Source organism: Pelodiscus sinensis, chromosome 6 (assembly GCF_049634645.1).
Source record: "Pelodiscus sinensis isolate JC-2024 chromosome 6, ASM4963464v1, whole genome shotgun sequence".
NCBI classification, from domain to species: domain Eukaryota; kingdom Metazoa; phylum Chordata; order Testudines; family Trionychidae; genus Pelodiscus; species Pelodiscus sinensis.
In genome coordinates this window covers 31289587-31305869 of record NC_134716.1, presented here as the reverse complement: position 1 = coordinate 31305869, position 16283 = coordinate 31289587, and the positions used below count along the sequence as shown (strand labels likewise).

General features: G+C 43.7%; 1 protein-coding gene across 2 annotated transcripts in view; it reads left to right on the top strand.

Moving 5' to 3' along the window:
- The window catches only part of DMRT1 (doublesex and mab-3 related transcription factor 1), a 79690-nt gene that overhangs the window by 34713 nt on the left and 28694 nt on the right, over positions 1-16283 (top strand). The window contains exons 4-5 of one of the 2 annotated variants that reach the window (XM_075931191.1): positions 6667-6829; positions 8445-8527. In XM_075931191.1, coding sequence (XP_075787306.1) covers positions 6667-6829; positions 8445-8527 — 246 coding nt within the window. 2 annotated transcript variants of the gene reach the window in all.

Sequence of the window (16283 nt, the reverse complement as noted above, 5' to 3'; positions counted from 1 at the left end):
TTCAAGGGTCACACAGCCATCTGGTGGCACAGCAGAGCAGGGTGGTCACTTATTTGATTCTTAATCCTGTGCCACAAGAACAAGACCATCCTCTTATCTCATACCAGAACACTGAAATGTGAATGCTGATGGTTTTTAAAAGAGAGCTGTGAATAAATGCTAGATGCCATTTTATTTTCTCTAAAAATGGCTTAGCTTTTAAGTTTAGGGAAGGGAAAGGGGTTAATGCTAAAATAGTTAGTAGCTCCTACCAGGTATACATACATGGAAGCCAAAACAGCTCTGCCAGAGCTCTGCCAGAATTTCAAGACAGCTTTGGAAGGGAGGGTGAGGAGCGTGGCTAATGTATGAGCCATTGAGGAAGTGGAGTCATGGAGTTTGTATGTTAAGTGACCTGTCCAAGATCACACTCTTGTGTTTTTTGCAGTATCTGTCTCCTCCCGAAATGGGCACTTCAGGAGGAAGAAGTAATTTCTTCCTTGTATCTTTTCTCCTGAGGAATGGGCTGGGCCAGCTACACAAACAAAGATGTGGTCAGCTCGTTGTGTTTATTTTGCATGGCGTTTGACATGGAGAGGCAGTTAGCTTCTTCACACCTAGCTTTTGCCCAGCTCATTCCTTCCCATGGAAGAATCATTTGGAGTGGGCAAAGGAGGAGGAAAATTCTGCAAGGAACTTCTCTGAGGTTTTTTGGGGGGAGGAAGCTGGGGAGAGGGGGCAGAACGAATGAGGTTTCTCCTGCGTGCTCTTAGCCCAGGGACCCATGGATTCCCTGGGCTCTGCAAAATCACCCTGCACTAGAAGTGCTCAGCACAACTCCCTCCTTCCCTGATACTCTGCTCCATCCTGGGCAGCGTGGCTCTGAAGGAACTACTTTACCAGTCTCTTCTGCGACATCTGATTGCCTCCCAGAGGGCCTATTCCCAGCCCCCTTCGAATTCTGCAGGGTCTTTGTCATCAAGTGCAATGGCAGGTACAGGCCCTAAAGGAGGGGCTCATACTCTCTGGGTGTGTGTTTATTCCGACACAGTGTTTCCCACCCTTCAGTTTTATCATGAGTCACATGATAGATATTTGGTCTTTTTCATAAATCTCAGTTCTTATTTTTTTTTTTTAAATGCGTTCCTAATTTTTTTTAACTCCCATGATTTTGGGGATCTGACTCCCAATCTTTGAACACTTGGGGTTGGCAATGCCTCTATTTTTCAGGCCTAGAAGAAGAAGATTAAGCAGCCAAGTGCAGCAGCATGATCTTCTCCCCATTTTTGGTCTGACGAGTTCCTGTAGGGGCTTTTGAGTCCATTGAGAGCTCTCCACAAGGTACCTGTAGGGCAGAGGTGCTGCTGCAAGGGGCCTGGAAAGATGGGGCTGGGCTGCATCCACCTCTTCTGTGGTATCAGGGAGGTCATCTGGTAGAATTCCCTAGTGGAATTCATCTGGTGGAGTTCCCTGAGCTCCTGTATCACTCTTAAATGTTCTTTTTGGTTTATCGGCCATCGGCGGCGAGCAAGAGGCTTTGGGTGTTCTGGTCCTTATGTTAAATGTCAAAGGCTTTCATGTGACAGTTTTTAGCACACAGATGCATCTGAACCTGCAACTGCCAGAGCCCTCTGCTGTCTTTTCAAGCAACAGCAACAAAAGAATTCCGAAGTTACCATTGACATGGTTTCTTGGCTCCCTTGTATTTACTTTCTCATTTTTCAAGCCCCTCTCACCCATTATCACCCATTATCTGTACACAGTAGATCAGTGTTTCTTAAACTTTTTAAGACTGAGAAACAACAAACAATTTTTTTTTTAAATGAGGAACACCAAGGATTTTTTTGTTGAGCAAAAAAAAAGGGGGGGGGGGAGTTATTGAGCCAAAAAAAAAAGTTGCCTCCCCCTTTAAGGGTGGCCATTTTGAACTCCATGTTCTCCATGAAATACCTCCGACTGCCTCACAGCAGTTTAAGAAACACTGCAGTATATCCTTTGACTCAATATTGTATTTGCACTATATACTATGAATACTGAATGGGCCATATTCCTCCCCCCCTCCCCCTTGATCTTCCATTATGACTTAAGAGTCAATTGAGAGCCGTGGCCTGGCTGTGCATTTGATGACAGAGTTGGGCCCCATTGGGTTCCCAAATGCTAATAGGAGTGGTAATGCAACTGTCAGGAACTGCCTCAAACTAAGAAACTCAAGAGCGCAGTAGGGTTGCCAGATACTTTCACAAAAAATCCTGAACATGGTGGAAAAAAAATTGGTTGAGCAAAAAAAAAAAAGCTCACTGCGCATTTAAATCCCCATGCTTCCCCTGCCAGACGCAGCAGGGGAAGAATGTCCCCACTGGCCTTATGTCTGAGAGAAACAGAAAATACCAGACAGATGGGATACAAATACTGAACTGTCCGGGTGAAAACTGGACACCTGGCAACCCTAGAGTGCAGAGCAAGGGCAGTACTATATTTATTGGTGATAGAGTCAGCTAACCAATAGCTGTCGTCCTTTCTGTCTTGTAAAAAGAATGCTTGGTTACAATCCTGTAATTCTTTGGAAGAGAGGCCTGCTAATTATGCCCCAGTGAAAAGAGCAGGTTAAACTTTCTCATCAGTAGTGCCTACAGGCCTCAACTGGGGTCAGGTCTGGTTATGCTAGGCCCTCTCCCTGTCCCAAAGAGCTTACAAACTTAGTGTAAGACAACGTGCAGTTGGGGGTGTAACAAAGAAACAAAGGAGCCGGTGGTATGGGGCATGAGAAGGGAGGCTTACGTTGTAGATTTATTTTAAAGGTTGCTTTCAAAATGAAAGGGATCCATGTGCAAGCTGGAGCACAGGAGACTGCTACCCGTGCTTTGGGGCCTGCCTGCCAGTTTTGACAAGCTACCTCACAGCAGCATCCTGCTGTTAGAAAATGGATCCTGATATTTATGGCAAATACCAGATAAGGAGAGTACCCCTTTGCCCCCTCCCCCCCCCCCCGGACACTCTTTTAAACTCCTGTTCATGCCCTGAGCATCCTTCTTTTACTTATTACCAAGGGTGCAAGTACTCCTTACCTAGCTATAGCTGAATGGGTTAATACCGATTGACCTGCACCCACGCCAACTGCATTGGGTAATGATCTTGTAGGCCCCCATTATTAATATCGCACTAAGGTCAAGAATGTTTATGTATGCTTGGTGTTTTACTGTTACTACAAAATAGGGTAGCCAAGCGCTATGAAAAGAAAACCTTCTGGGTCAGATTTACAGTGGTGTATATTCTAAGCAGTTTAATAAAACAAAGCCTAAAGCTTTTAGATTTTCTTGAGAGGTTAATTCAATGCATATTCTTTGCAGAGCCAAGCCTGTCTGTGGGTTGTACTCTGGTTCACAGACTTGGGGTGGGTAATAAGATGATAAAACACGTCTCTTGCCGCCAGCTACCACATACAAATACTAATAGCCATAATAACTCACTGAATCCTGGGATTTTTAGGTGAGTTGTTTTTTAAGGAATGGTGGGGGGCGGGGGAAGCTTTAAAAGGCTGGAAGGGAAACAGGTCATCGCCCACATCCTACAGGGGAAGGAAACAAGACATTCATTCAGCGCCATTGAGCAGTTCTTCCATTTTATTGCTGATCAAATAATATTATCTCCAGCAGGTGATATGTTTAGTGCACGCACACAGGCTCCACACATACAGAAACAGTTGCTTTCAAGGAAAGCAGGCCTAAAAACAAAGCTGCCTGGACAGTTGTCTCATAGAACATGACAACACGATTGCCAGACGCAGGCAGAGGTGGTTCTGCTACTGTCTGCTTTACCATGCTCAGCCCAGATTGCTCTCGGAGGTGCATGTATTGAGAAGGAGGAGCCTTTGATGTTGACACTCAAAGCCTTGAAAACAGACTGGATCCTACGTACCTTATACTGTGCTTTTGGCTTTCTCTATTGAGTTCTTATCTTCTTAGGTCATAGAGGGCATTGTGGATTTGGAGATGGGACATGAGCTGTGTCGTAGTCCTGGCCTCTCTGTGTTTTGGGCTGTGCCTTACTGTCTGGTATTAGGGCCATTAGTTTGACCTCTTTTAAGCAAGGCCTAAGCCCCTTCTGACTACTCAACTAGTAAATTAATCAATATTTAACATCCTTACTTCTGACTTCAAAAAGTTTTCAGAATGCTACCTGGTAAGGAATTGGTTCCCGATGTTTGTTTAACATTGTTTCATTGCTTACCTCGGAGTAAGTTTTCATTGGTTTCTATTATGGGTTTTGTACCTATCCTGGAGAGAGCAGAAAATCATCTTGTAAATGAATATTATTATTATTAGTTATATTAGTCATACCTTCAGGAGTGTAGGAGTAGCCTGTCTATCTCTAAGTATATCTATAACTGTGTAAGATCAGGTTGCAGCCATAAAACCAAATAGGTAAGCATCTTAGTCGCATCACTTGGACATTAATCCCAAAACAGAGTGTAGGATATTGCCCTAAATGTTAAGCACTAGTCAACTACAGGCAGTCTCCGAGTTACGCGGATCCGACTTATGTTGGATCCGCAGTTACGAACGGGGATTTTCTCGCACCGGAGGACTGGAGCGGCGGGACGCCTGGTCCCGCCGCCCGCCTCCTCCGGGGCGAGAAAAGCTGCTCCCTAGTCTGCTGGGGGAGCCAGCAGACCAGGGAGACGGGGAGCAAAGCGGCGGAGGACCCGGGGCCGGACCCGCGGCGCTTCCAGCTGATCTGGAAGCGCCGCGATCCGGCCCGGGTCCTCCGCCGCTTTGCTCCGCGTCTCCCTGGTCTGCTGGGGCGAGGGGGACGCAGCTAGTGCCCCCCCCCAGTAGACCAGGGAGACGTGGAGCAAAGCCCGGGGCCTGTGGTAGAGCAGGTGGGGCGCTGCCGGTTGGTCCCGCAGCACCGCTCCTTGGCGCTACTGGACCAACCCGGCGGCACCCCAGCTGCTCTGCCCCAGGAGTCCTGATTCAGCCGCTGCTGATCAGTTTCAGCAGTGGCTGAATCAGGACGCCTGGGGCAGAGCAGCTGGGGTGCTGCTGGGTTGGTCCAGTAGCGCCGAGGAGCGGCCGCGCTACTGGACCAACCCAGCAGCACCCGAGCTGCTCTGCCCCAGGCGTCCCCAAGTTAGCCGCTGCTGAAACTGACCAGCAGCTGATTACAGGAAACCCGAGGCAGAGTTGCTCTGTCCCAGGCTTCCTGGAATCAGCTGCTGATCAGTTTCAGCAGCAGCTGACTTGGGGACGCCTGGGGTTCTTAAGTTGAATCTGTATGTAAGTCAGAACTGGTGTCCAGATTCAGCTGCTGTTGAAACTGATCAGTTTCAGCAGCGGCTGAATCTGAATGCCAGTTCTGACTTACATACAGATTCAACTTAAGAACAAACCTACAGTCCCTATCTTGTACGTAACCCAGGGACTGCCTGTAGTCGCTCCCTCCCCCTAACCACCCCACTTGCTGTCTTTATCAGATAGAGGCAGCAGTGTGAGGGGGGGGAAAGGGAGTACTTCAAAGCGGCAGCACTGCACAGAGCCTGGGATATGGGTTTAACTGCTGAAAGAATTTGGCCCACCATCTGTATGTAGTACATGTACCCTGTACCTTAGATAAGGAACTTCAGGTGGCATAGTTGTACAGGTTTATCTGTGGATAGATTTACAGGATTAATACATACTTTTTACATCATTTATCTCTTGCTCAAAGTTTTCTCTCTACTAGTAAATTAATGGCAAACCAATTTGTAGAAGCCAGATAATACAGTATGACCTTTGCACATAGTATTTTAATGTTATTTTAGTAATTAAGGCTTTCTAGATTTCTTGCTTAACTTTAACTCTTATATCAGGCTCATGGTATAGAATTTTAAACAAATAATAATGCCAATTTCCATAACATAAAAATGTAAAGTGTAGTTAATTCTGTTTGGGTACTTCATAAATATGAAGCACGGAGGGCAGATTAGATTGGCTCAAGGGATTTTGGCAATAGAATAAGCCCTCATTTTTGAGTATTGGTCTCTATCCTTGATCAGAGTTTTTACTACTTGGAAACAGCTGTTCCATTCCTGGTTCTGACACAGATTCCCTGTGTGACTGAGGCAGTCCCTTAATTTCTGTCCGACTCAGTTTCCCATTGGAAAAGAGGGAAATATAATATTTTCTGCCTCACTGGGTTTTAAGAATAAATTCATTAATGTGTGTGAGGTGCTCCGACATTTTGTTGATGGGGTCTGTATAAGGCTCCAGATTTGCATGCTTTGTTGGTTTCTAGGGAATGTGTATGTGCGTCCTTAGCTTAGTAATTCACATCACCCATTGGTGCCATAGTCACTAGTCTTTTTGGCGACTCAAAGGACAGAATGGCTGCTGAGACTGAATTGGCTACTGTTCATCTCTGCCACTGTTGGCAAGGTTGAACATGTAGACAGAATGGGATTAGAAAGCTCACAGGGATATTATTGTGTTGGGAACAAACAGGCTCTTGCTAGGCTCTTGCTCTAGCATTTCCCATGTACTACATTTTCTAAACCAAAGTCCTAGGAAAGTGAATGTATTTTTTCTTGGAATCTAAGTCAGGAATATGTAAGTTAAGAACAGTGAGAAATTTGCAAGGTGCAAATCAATCTCACTGCCCACCTCTGCTTCAGCTTTTATATACTGCTGTTCACATTCTTTCTTTAAACAGATGAAAAGCACAGAGAGCCGACATGCCATGAGCTCCCCGTACAGAATGCACTCCTACTACTCTCCTGCTTCCTACCTGGGCCAGAGTGTTAGCACCCCTGCGTGCGTTCCACAGATCTTCACTTTCGAGGATAGCCCCTCGTACTCCGAATCTAAAGCAAGCGGTAGGTGCACGGCCATCCCAGACCTAATGAGAGGGGGGTCAGGTTTTATTTAATTCTGTTAGAGAGGAATTAACATCGAAAGGGTTATCGAAAGGGTTGAATTTAACAGTACTGAAGGTAAGTATTGTAAAAGCAGACCGCTTCTGAATGATGTGTGGTGGGGTGACGTATATGACACTGTGAATTTTTTTTGCTGGAAATTTGATAAATAAATTAGTGTGGGAGTTTCAGGGTCTTGTCTGCTTCTGCATCAGTTTTGGTAGATTGCAGGAAGAGCAATTAAAGGTTAAAATAATGCATAGTCCTTTTCCATTCCTATTCAGATGAAATCAAATACGTTTCTCCAGGGAAACCTTTACCCCATTCTGTTCTGAGCTGTCTTTTGAAGGACCACCCCTTTATTTTTTTAAAGGCTCTGTTTACTACATAGTCCCTTCAGGTCAGTCCTTTCATAGGCCCCCATGGCTTCGCAATCCTGCTGTCTACACACGTGTTTCAAAAGACACAGCAGGCCCATCTATCCAAAATGTGTGGTAAAGAAGGACTGGATCTCCTCTGTGAAACAGTACACCCCCCTGCACTCTTAACTTTCAAACTCATCACACTACGTTGCTTGGTTGAGAAGAACTCCAGAGAAACATGGATTTTTCTCATCTGGTGTTATTCCCCTAACAGTAAAAAGATTATTTTAGAAATTTCTGTTCCATTGTTTGTAAGGGCTTCTGGGCTCTGTGTAGTGCAGTGTTTCTTAAACTGTATTCCGCGGCAGTTGGAGGTGTGCCGCGGAGAACAACAGAATTCAAAATGACCACTTCAATAACTTTCCCCCGACCCTTTTCCCCTCGACAAAAAATCCTTGGTGTTACTCATTAAAAAAAATATTGTTTGGTGTTCTTGGTCTTAAAATGTTTAAGAAACACTGGTGTAGTGGGTTAGCAGTTCTGACCTACAGTGATAGGATTATGAAGCACAGATATAGCCTTCAGGCAATCAAAGTGCTAGTCAGGGATTCATGTCCCACTGTGCTTAATCTGTGTGAATTGAACCAAGGGGAAGAGGTGGATGAAATGGATTCAGTGATGTGGAAGCGTTTGAGAGAAGAAAAGTTGGATGGAAAGGCTACTTACTTTTCCTTGATGTGGAACCCACCTCCCTTTTGTGTACAGATGAAACCAATACTACTTCCCTCCTCCAGGAGATAAGGGGAGAGAACAGAGTTTCCTTGCCCCCTAGCATCCAGGAGGGGAGGGTGAGGGAATAAGTAGGAGAGCAAAAAGCTTTGCCAATATCTTGTAGTAGCCAGTGGGGGAGTTCCTTCATGATACCATTTAAAGGAGTGGCATGGCTTGGCAAAAGGGACATGGCTTAGTGGCGGGGGTTAGAGAACAGGATTAGTTCAGTTTTTACTCATCATAAAAAACTGCCATCTGGGTGGCAGCCAGAGTAGGTAGTATAATCAGTACAGTATGCATACAGCAAGGATTCAACACAATCCCTGCAGACCTGTGCAGAGCAGAGGGTGGGTGAAGGTTGTAAGAGAAGACGCAGCGGTTTCATGCTTAAGGGTCTCAGAGGGGCAGTGGCTATGTTTCTGATCCATTGTTCCATCCCACAGGATGGATATACTCCAGCTTTCTTGCCAAAAACCATGAGAACTGTGAAAGTCATCATTCTCTGAGCACAGTCTACTTGAATACGGTATATGCCTCTCTTGTGCTTTGGCCACTACAAGCCCATGTACATAGAATCATAGAATGCTAGAACTGGAAGGGACCTCGAGAGGTCATCAAGTCCAGTCCCCTGCCCTCATGGCAGGACCAAGCACCATCTAGAATAGATCATCCTTGACAGGTGTCTGTTTAACCTGCTCTTAAATATCTCCAGAGAGAGAGATTCCATAACCTCCCTAGGCAGTTTATTTCAGGCAGGAAGTTTTTCCTGATGTTCAACCTAAACCTCCCTTGCTGCAGTTTAAGCCCATTGCTTCTTGTCCTATCCTCAGAAGCCAAGGAGAACAATTTTTCTCCCTCCTTCTTATAACACTCTTTTAGATACTTGAAAACCACTATAATGTTCCCTCTGACAGAACGTTATCATTTTACAAACTGTACACGGAAATGTAGTCATCTCTGCAGATACAGGTGTTACGCATATTTTTATAAATGGATAAAAGAATGTGGGTTACTTACTTTTTATTTGGCCACGTCCATTTCGTGTGCCGTCCTCAAGAATGTGTGCTCGGTTTTTCTCGTTAAATTTTGATTGTATACATTTGCATTTGGGTGCATCGTGGTTGAAACTTTGATTTTTAAGGCCAGAATGAAGTTTTCAAAAATGAGGGTACATACAGGGACAGATCCATAACTGGTGTAAATCAGCAGAGAGCTATTACAGTCAATGAAGCAAGATAGATTTGTACCAGCTGAGGGTCTGGCCTGGTATTTTTGAAATGGCTGTTTTCAGACAGACTTCCAGCTATGATGCAGGAAATAAGTTTCACCATATTTTGCCTTTTCATCTAAGAGGTTTTTTTCCCACCTTCTCTGGTAGTTTGTTTCATTTTCCCTGTCTTCGCTTCAGTTTAATTCTCATTCCTTTGCTCTGACAACTGTGTACAGTAACACCTTTTTCTGTATTAGTGGTCAGCTGAGCTTCTGGCTTCACACTCAACTGTGGGTAGCACTTTTTCTTGCATCCATCATGGCTAACTCACTAACTCATGATCCTCGCTAGTCAAGCATTCTTAAAAATAGAAAAAAAACCTTTGCCTTTTATTAACACATTCATTTCAGTATTTTTTCATTGCTCCAGAAAAAAAAGCTTGTGTATAATATGCCCACTGATTTTTAAATTGCATAAACAATGTGTTTTCAGTAATCATTGACTGCTTGTCAAGGCAACAGTCTACACACTGATATTGTTCCCTAAGTTACTTCATCAATCAGAAAATGACATGTGGTGAGATGTAATATAGGGAGATCAAACAGCATTTTCCTAGCCCTGAAAGAGTGTTTTTCCATAGCAGGGGAACTTGCCAGGTACCAGTATTTTTATGAAACGTTTAAATATGTGAGTAAACACACACATGATTTTGCTATAGGCTGTAACATAAGATCTAGGAGTCACCAAATTAAGTTAATAGGCAGAAGGTTTGAAAGAAACAAAAAGAAGTATTTCTTCATGCAACACACAGTCAACCTGTGGAACTCCTTGCCAAAGGATGTTGTGAAGATCAGGACTTTAAAAAAAGAACTAGATACATTCATGGAAGATAGGTCCATCAATGCTTATTAGGCAGGATGAGTAGGAATGGTGTCCTTAACCTCTGTCAGAAACTGGGAAAGGGTTACAGGGGAGGGATCACTTGATAATTGCCTGCTCAGTTCATTCCTTCTGGGGCATGTGGTATTGGCCACTGTTGGAATACAGCATACTGGGGTGTTTGGACCTTTGGTCTGAACCAGTGTGGCCGTTCTTATGTTCTTTTTAAGAGTTTCTTCTTTTTTTCAGTTATGACCAATCACTGGGAGTTCTCCATTCAAAGATGAGTATCTCCACTGTTAGACCAGGGGCTACAGTCCCACGGAATTTTCCCTCCATTCTTTATTCCTATGAGTATTTTCTCTCCTGTACAACTTTCACTCACAGTGGATGTTGACTCAGTTGGAATGGTGTGAACAATGGAATCCTTTGCGGTACTTGTCACTTGCTGACCTTGCGAGGGTACTGGTAGCAGTGTCCATTCCTGTTTGTACATTTAAAGGAATAGGGGGCTCTCATATTTGCTGGCTTGGACTCTGGGCATTTTCTATATAATAGAGCAACTGACACATCTCCCCATGGTTAACGATATCCCATTTTTAAAGATAACACAAATGCAGCTTTATAGATCAACAACCCCATGGGAACTGCCTTAGAAACTTAGATGATTCCATTATATGGACCTTAGTATATTGGTGGACCTGTTTTAAGTCTTGTACAATAATCCTTATCCCTGCTCTGTAACACTGTCCATAGAACCTCACACAATAAATTCTGCATTGAGACTATCACTTCTGTTTGAAGACTGTACAAGTTTGTTGGAAGATCTGGGTATGCGGGGGGAGGCAGGGGGAAGGTGACAGACATGCTGGGCCACTGGGCAAGGTGTGTGAGGAGCTTGGTTCTGTGCTCCCGGAATGGCCGGGGCTTTAGGTAGAAAGGGCAGGGCTGTGGTAGCCGTGACAACGAGCCCCAGGCCCTTTAGAATGGCTGGGCTCTGGGGCAGCTGTCCTCTTTGCCCCCTGTTGTCATTGGGCCTGTATGTATCAGTAGTCCATAAACATCACAGACATGTAACTGTGCAGGGAAGAAGTTCAACAGGGCGAAACAGAAAAAGGAATACAAATAGAGCAAAATTTTCAGAAGTGGCAGCCCTGTTATCCTGCTGCCCTGGTTCTTCAATAGCAAAATATTTCTGATCAAAGCACTAAATCCAGAGGTGGTTTTATGATGTCTGTTACCCGCCCCAGAGTCTTCAGTTGTAACTTGACTTTATACAGACTTTGCCAGTTCAGATTTTAGCACCGTTAGTTTTTCAGTCAAACCATTTCATTAATGTTGTTCCACTAAGTTAACTGCCCGTTTAGCCTGGATCTGTTGAAAGGGAGGAGAGATAAGCTGAGCTCTAATTTACATTCATTTTTGTTTTATGAATGGTGAGAAGTTTGCAGGAGGCTTCTGACATTCCCACATGAGGGCACGGCATGTTACAGTATGTTGCATTTAAGAATGGGATGACATTTTCTAAAAAACAAAACACCATCTCCCCAGCTCCTTGTAGTTTGAAGCAGTGCTAAAAACAACTGCTTCCACCTGGCAGGATAGGTGCCCTTCCAGCTACAGGTTGAACCTCTCTAGCCTGGTACCCTTGGGACCTGACAGGTGCTGAACCAGAGAATTTGCTGGACCATGGTAGGTCAGTATTGGCTATCAGCATTACCCACACTTCCACTGCTTACTGGGCTCTTAGAAGACATTAAGGGGTAAATTAGAGCTAAATATCAGCACAGAACACTGACAGGTAGGACTGGTGGCTGCAAACAAACTTTATGAGACCACAGGAAACTTGAATACGGCCGTGGTAAGTGGACATCCAGCTAACTAAAATCATGCTGGACCACGGATGTTGATGGATCAGGGAGTGCCAGACTAGAGAGGTTCAACCTGTACAGAGTTTGTTAATGGAAAAAATAAGGTCAATTTAGAGATAAATGGTGAAAGAATGGTCCAGAAAGTTAGCAATAGACTCTCCAGTGCTGCCAAGTTTCAAATGAACTTAAAATAGGCAGAAAGGAAAGGTTATGGACTCTTAAGCTAAGACTACAGTTGATGCAATGGGGGAGATTCACAGCTTGAGCAGACATACTTGTGCTAGCTCTTTTGAAAAAGCTAGTCTAACCACAGCATCATGGGTAGGAGTGAGCAATGGCATATGCTACCTGCCCCAAGGGCAAACCCGCCTGGACCCCCTGGGTATGTACTTGGGGTAGCTAGCCTGTGCTGCTGCTTGCAACTGCCCATGCTTCATTACAACTTCATTACGATTTTTAGCATGCTAGGTTGAGCCTGAGCTAGCCTGTGCAATCTGGGAATCATGTCCAGCTTCTGGGATAGAGGTAGCTTTTGTTGTGCATTAGAACACATTTTTCCCCATTTCCCTGCCTTAGCTTTTAATTCCCATTCTATTTATGTTTCAGAATGAAGAGCAATGAGAAAGAGAGACATGGGCGAGGAGGCCATTGCATATAAACCACATTTGTTTTGGTAGCACGCATGAGAGATCACAGTGAAAGTAGAGGAAAAACAATACACATATGTATTTATAGCATAGTCATCATCACAGGAATCAATTAACCTGAGTCCCCCCGAGGGAAGTAGTCAATCCCAAACTTCTGTGGGAGTTCTTGAAGGCCCAATCCAATGTTGGTTGAAATAATTTGTGGTTTCTCTCTTGGCTTCAATGAGCTTTAGAACAAATCCTGTGTGCTTAAAGTTAAGCAAGTGCTTAAGTACCTCAGTGAGACCTCAATTCAGCACACACATACTTAAATGCATCCCTTTCAGGATAGTGATTATGGTTAGTTTTAAGCATATCTTTACATCTCATTGACTGAAAGTTAAGCATGTGCGTACATGCCCTGTATGAATAGGCATGTTTTCTTGAACTAGACCCTGGCAGTCTGGATACAGGAAAAAATTCAAATCTACAGAGAAGAAAATTAAAGAGAATGATCTTTCTCTCTCTCACACACACACAACTCCGCCTCAATTTTTAAATTAAGATTGTCTTGTTCAAAGAAAGGCACAAAATAACCCTCCACTTCATGCTCATATTGCTTCATGAAATGTTGAAATTTTTGCTTTGTGTATTTCCTTGTCCAGGGCTATGGAGGTTACTTGATTTTAAAGATGTGGGGCTGGTCTCCCTGATCATTTGCCTTTTTTTGTTTTCTTGTGGAAATCCCTGGAACGTTGGCAATGCAAATGATGAGCTATCAGGAGTCTGTGTGGTTTTACCGCAATGCTGGGAGCCTACGAACCCTGAATTCTCATCCTATCACTGACACCGTTTCCTGCAGTGACTCTGAGCAAGTTAGTTGATTGCTCTGCCTCAGTTTTTACATCTGTGAAGTGGGATAATACTTTGGTTCCTGTGAGGTGGTGTGTCAGTTCAATGGCACTCCTGGCCAAGCATGGCACAGCCTCTGGGCATGGATAACCTAGTGGGGCTACCAATCAGTTCTTGGTGTCCAGGAGTCTGAAAACCCTTTATTCACTCCCAAGTCTGTCAAGGGGTATTCTTGAGCGAGATGAGCAGGATCATGGTTCTTTGATTCTGACTGTGCCCTGAGCTCCTTCCTGCCTTCTTCTCTCCCGCCTATCAGTCAGTTCATAGCTTGCTGGCTGAAGCTCTTTTTTCCAGCCTGCTTACCCCTCTGGACGCTTCCCTGGACTTCTACTTCATAGCCTTTTAACCCTCCCAGCTGATGAGAAGCTGCCATTATTTAATGGTCTTTAATAAGAATTCTTAAATACTTGTTTTGCAAAAAATACATAAACACAAAAAGAGAATACACACATTTCACACTGAGGCCATATCTATCTTATGAGCTGATGTTAGTCTCCTGCTTGTGTACTCATACGTATTCATTTAACTAGTGCTAGTAGAAGTAGGACTGCAAGCCACTAGCAAGGGCAGCAACAGTGTAGACAGAGCTGAGCTGTGCTGACTACAAGCCCACCTGCAGCTGGTGGGGATATACTCAGCATGGCTGTTTATACTCATTCTAGCTCGAAGAACACTGTAGCAAGCAGGAGGACACAAGCAGGTGGAACATACCTCCTTGCCCATAATACAGAGCTAGCCTATTGCCTTTAATATTAGCTACCCAATGGCAGTCATTTGCGCGTATGGAATTGCTTAGATTATGTATCTCCCCTACCAATAATTTGCTGTCATCTGCTTTTGCCACATTTTCCATTGTTCTTTGTATTTTCTTTGGAAAAAAAAGGTTTTTTTAGTCAACTTAATGATAGAAATATAGTCTTGTGCTTGTCCCTTTTCAAACGTGTAGCCCTGGAGTCATGCACAGCCTGACACTGAATTGTCATGGGTGACAACAGCATGTGATAACCAATGTTACCGCCCCCATCACCAGCTTTTCTGCCTTGCATTCATGACATTACTGCAGCAGCTAACTGTATGACATGAAAGGATCTTCTTTTGTATTCAGAGTCAAAGAGGTCCTAGAGATCTGTGAGTGGCTAAATACGGCACCCCACAGGGACAGTATAATGCCAATCAAGATGCACTTAGGCTACGTCTACACTGGCATGATTTTGCGCAAGAACTCTTTTGTGGAAGAGTTCTTGTGCAAAAACTCTTCCAGAAGAGAGTGTCTACACTGGCATGTGCCTTTCCGCAAGAGCATCCATGCCAGTGTAGACACTCTCTTGCACAAGAAAGCTCTGATGGCCATTTTAGCCATAAGGCTTTCTTGCACAAGAAATTCATGTTGCTTGTCTACACTGGCCTCTTGCGCAAGAACAGTTGCGCAAGAGGACTTATTCCTGAGCGGGAGCATCATAGTTCTTGCGCAAGAAGCACTGATTTCATACATTAGAACATAAGTATTCTTGCGCAAGAACACGTGGCCAGTGTAGACAGGCAGCAAGTTTTTGCACAAAAGCGGCCACTTTTGCGCAAGATAGCGCCAATGTAGACATAGCCTTAGGGTATAGCTGCAGTGGAGCTAGAAGGTACTTGCAGGCTTATAATAGCTACAGTGGCATAAGTAGTAAGGACTACCCGATCCTGGCTGAGACCATAAGTGTATATTCAAGATGTCAAGTCCTTTCTGCCATCCTGGCCATGCGTCTGTGCTTAGCATCTCCTCAAAGTGGAATCCACACCTTTTAGCTTCAGTGTATCGATGCACTTTGAATCAGATACACACTGTTTTTAGTCCACCAGAGCAAAGCTTTTCTCAAGGGCCCAGTTAACAAAGAGATCTTTGTTCATTTAATATTGGCACACTGCAGATTTATTGGTTGAAGTTACAGGAAAGGGAAAACAGGAGTGGCAGAATGTGTAATGGGAGATGCCTAATTCCACATTCAGGACATAAAAAGCCTAGTGAATAGAGAACCTGCATCTGATTTACATCATGGGTTCTTTAAACCTCTCCGAAAGTGTAAATGAGAATTGGGCCTAGTTTTTTAAACAGCTGTTTAAATTTAAACTTATTGGAGAACTGTAAATATTTTTGTTAGGAAATGTTAGTTCATGTTAAATAAACAGATCCCAAAATTGTTTAGAGGTAAAGTAGTAGAACAAAAGTCATTAGAAACTTTGCCATTTGGTGAATAAGGACATAATAACTGCCATACTGTGTCAGACCAAGCTCTGGATAAATATGTGCCTTGTCTTTGTAAGATACTAACTTCCTTTCAGAGGAAGAGAAACCCTGCAGCAGGCATATATGGGGAAATCTGTACCTACATTATAAGAAAAGAGGATGACATTTAATTATAGATAGGCTTAAGGCCTGACGCATGACATTTATTGTCCCTTCCAGTTTTCTTGTTAGCATTACCTATTATAACTGGATATTCTTGTTATCTTATAAATGTCAAATCTCTTTGAATCTTGCAAAGTTCTAGGTCTCAGATGACTTCCTGTAGCAATGAGTTCCACAATTGAATTATGTCTGATGCAAAAAAAAAAAAAGTATTATGTAAAATAACGAGTTAAGCAGCACGAGTTAAGCTTGGGAAATTAACCTAAAAGCAGAGTGAAGCAATTTTTAGTGGTCTGCCTGAAATGTGAACCTAGATTACACTACATGCAGACATAATCTTTTGACAATTATATTGTTGTAAATCCATGCGCTACTGACAATAGTCACTAAAT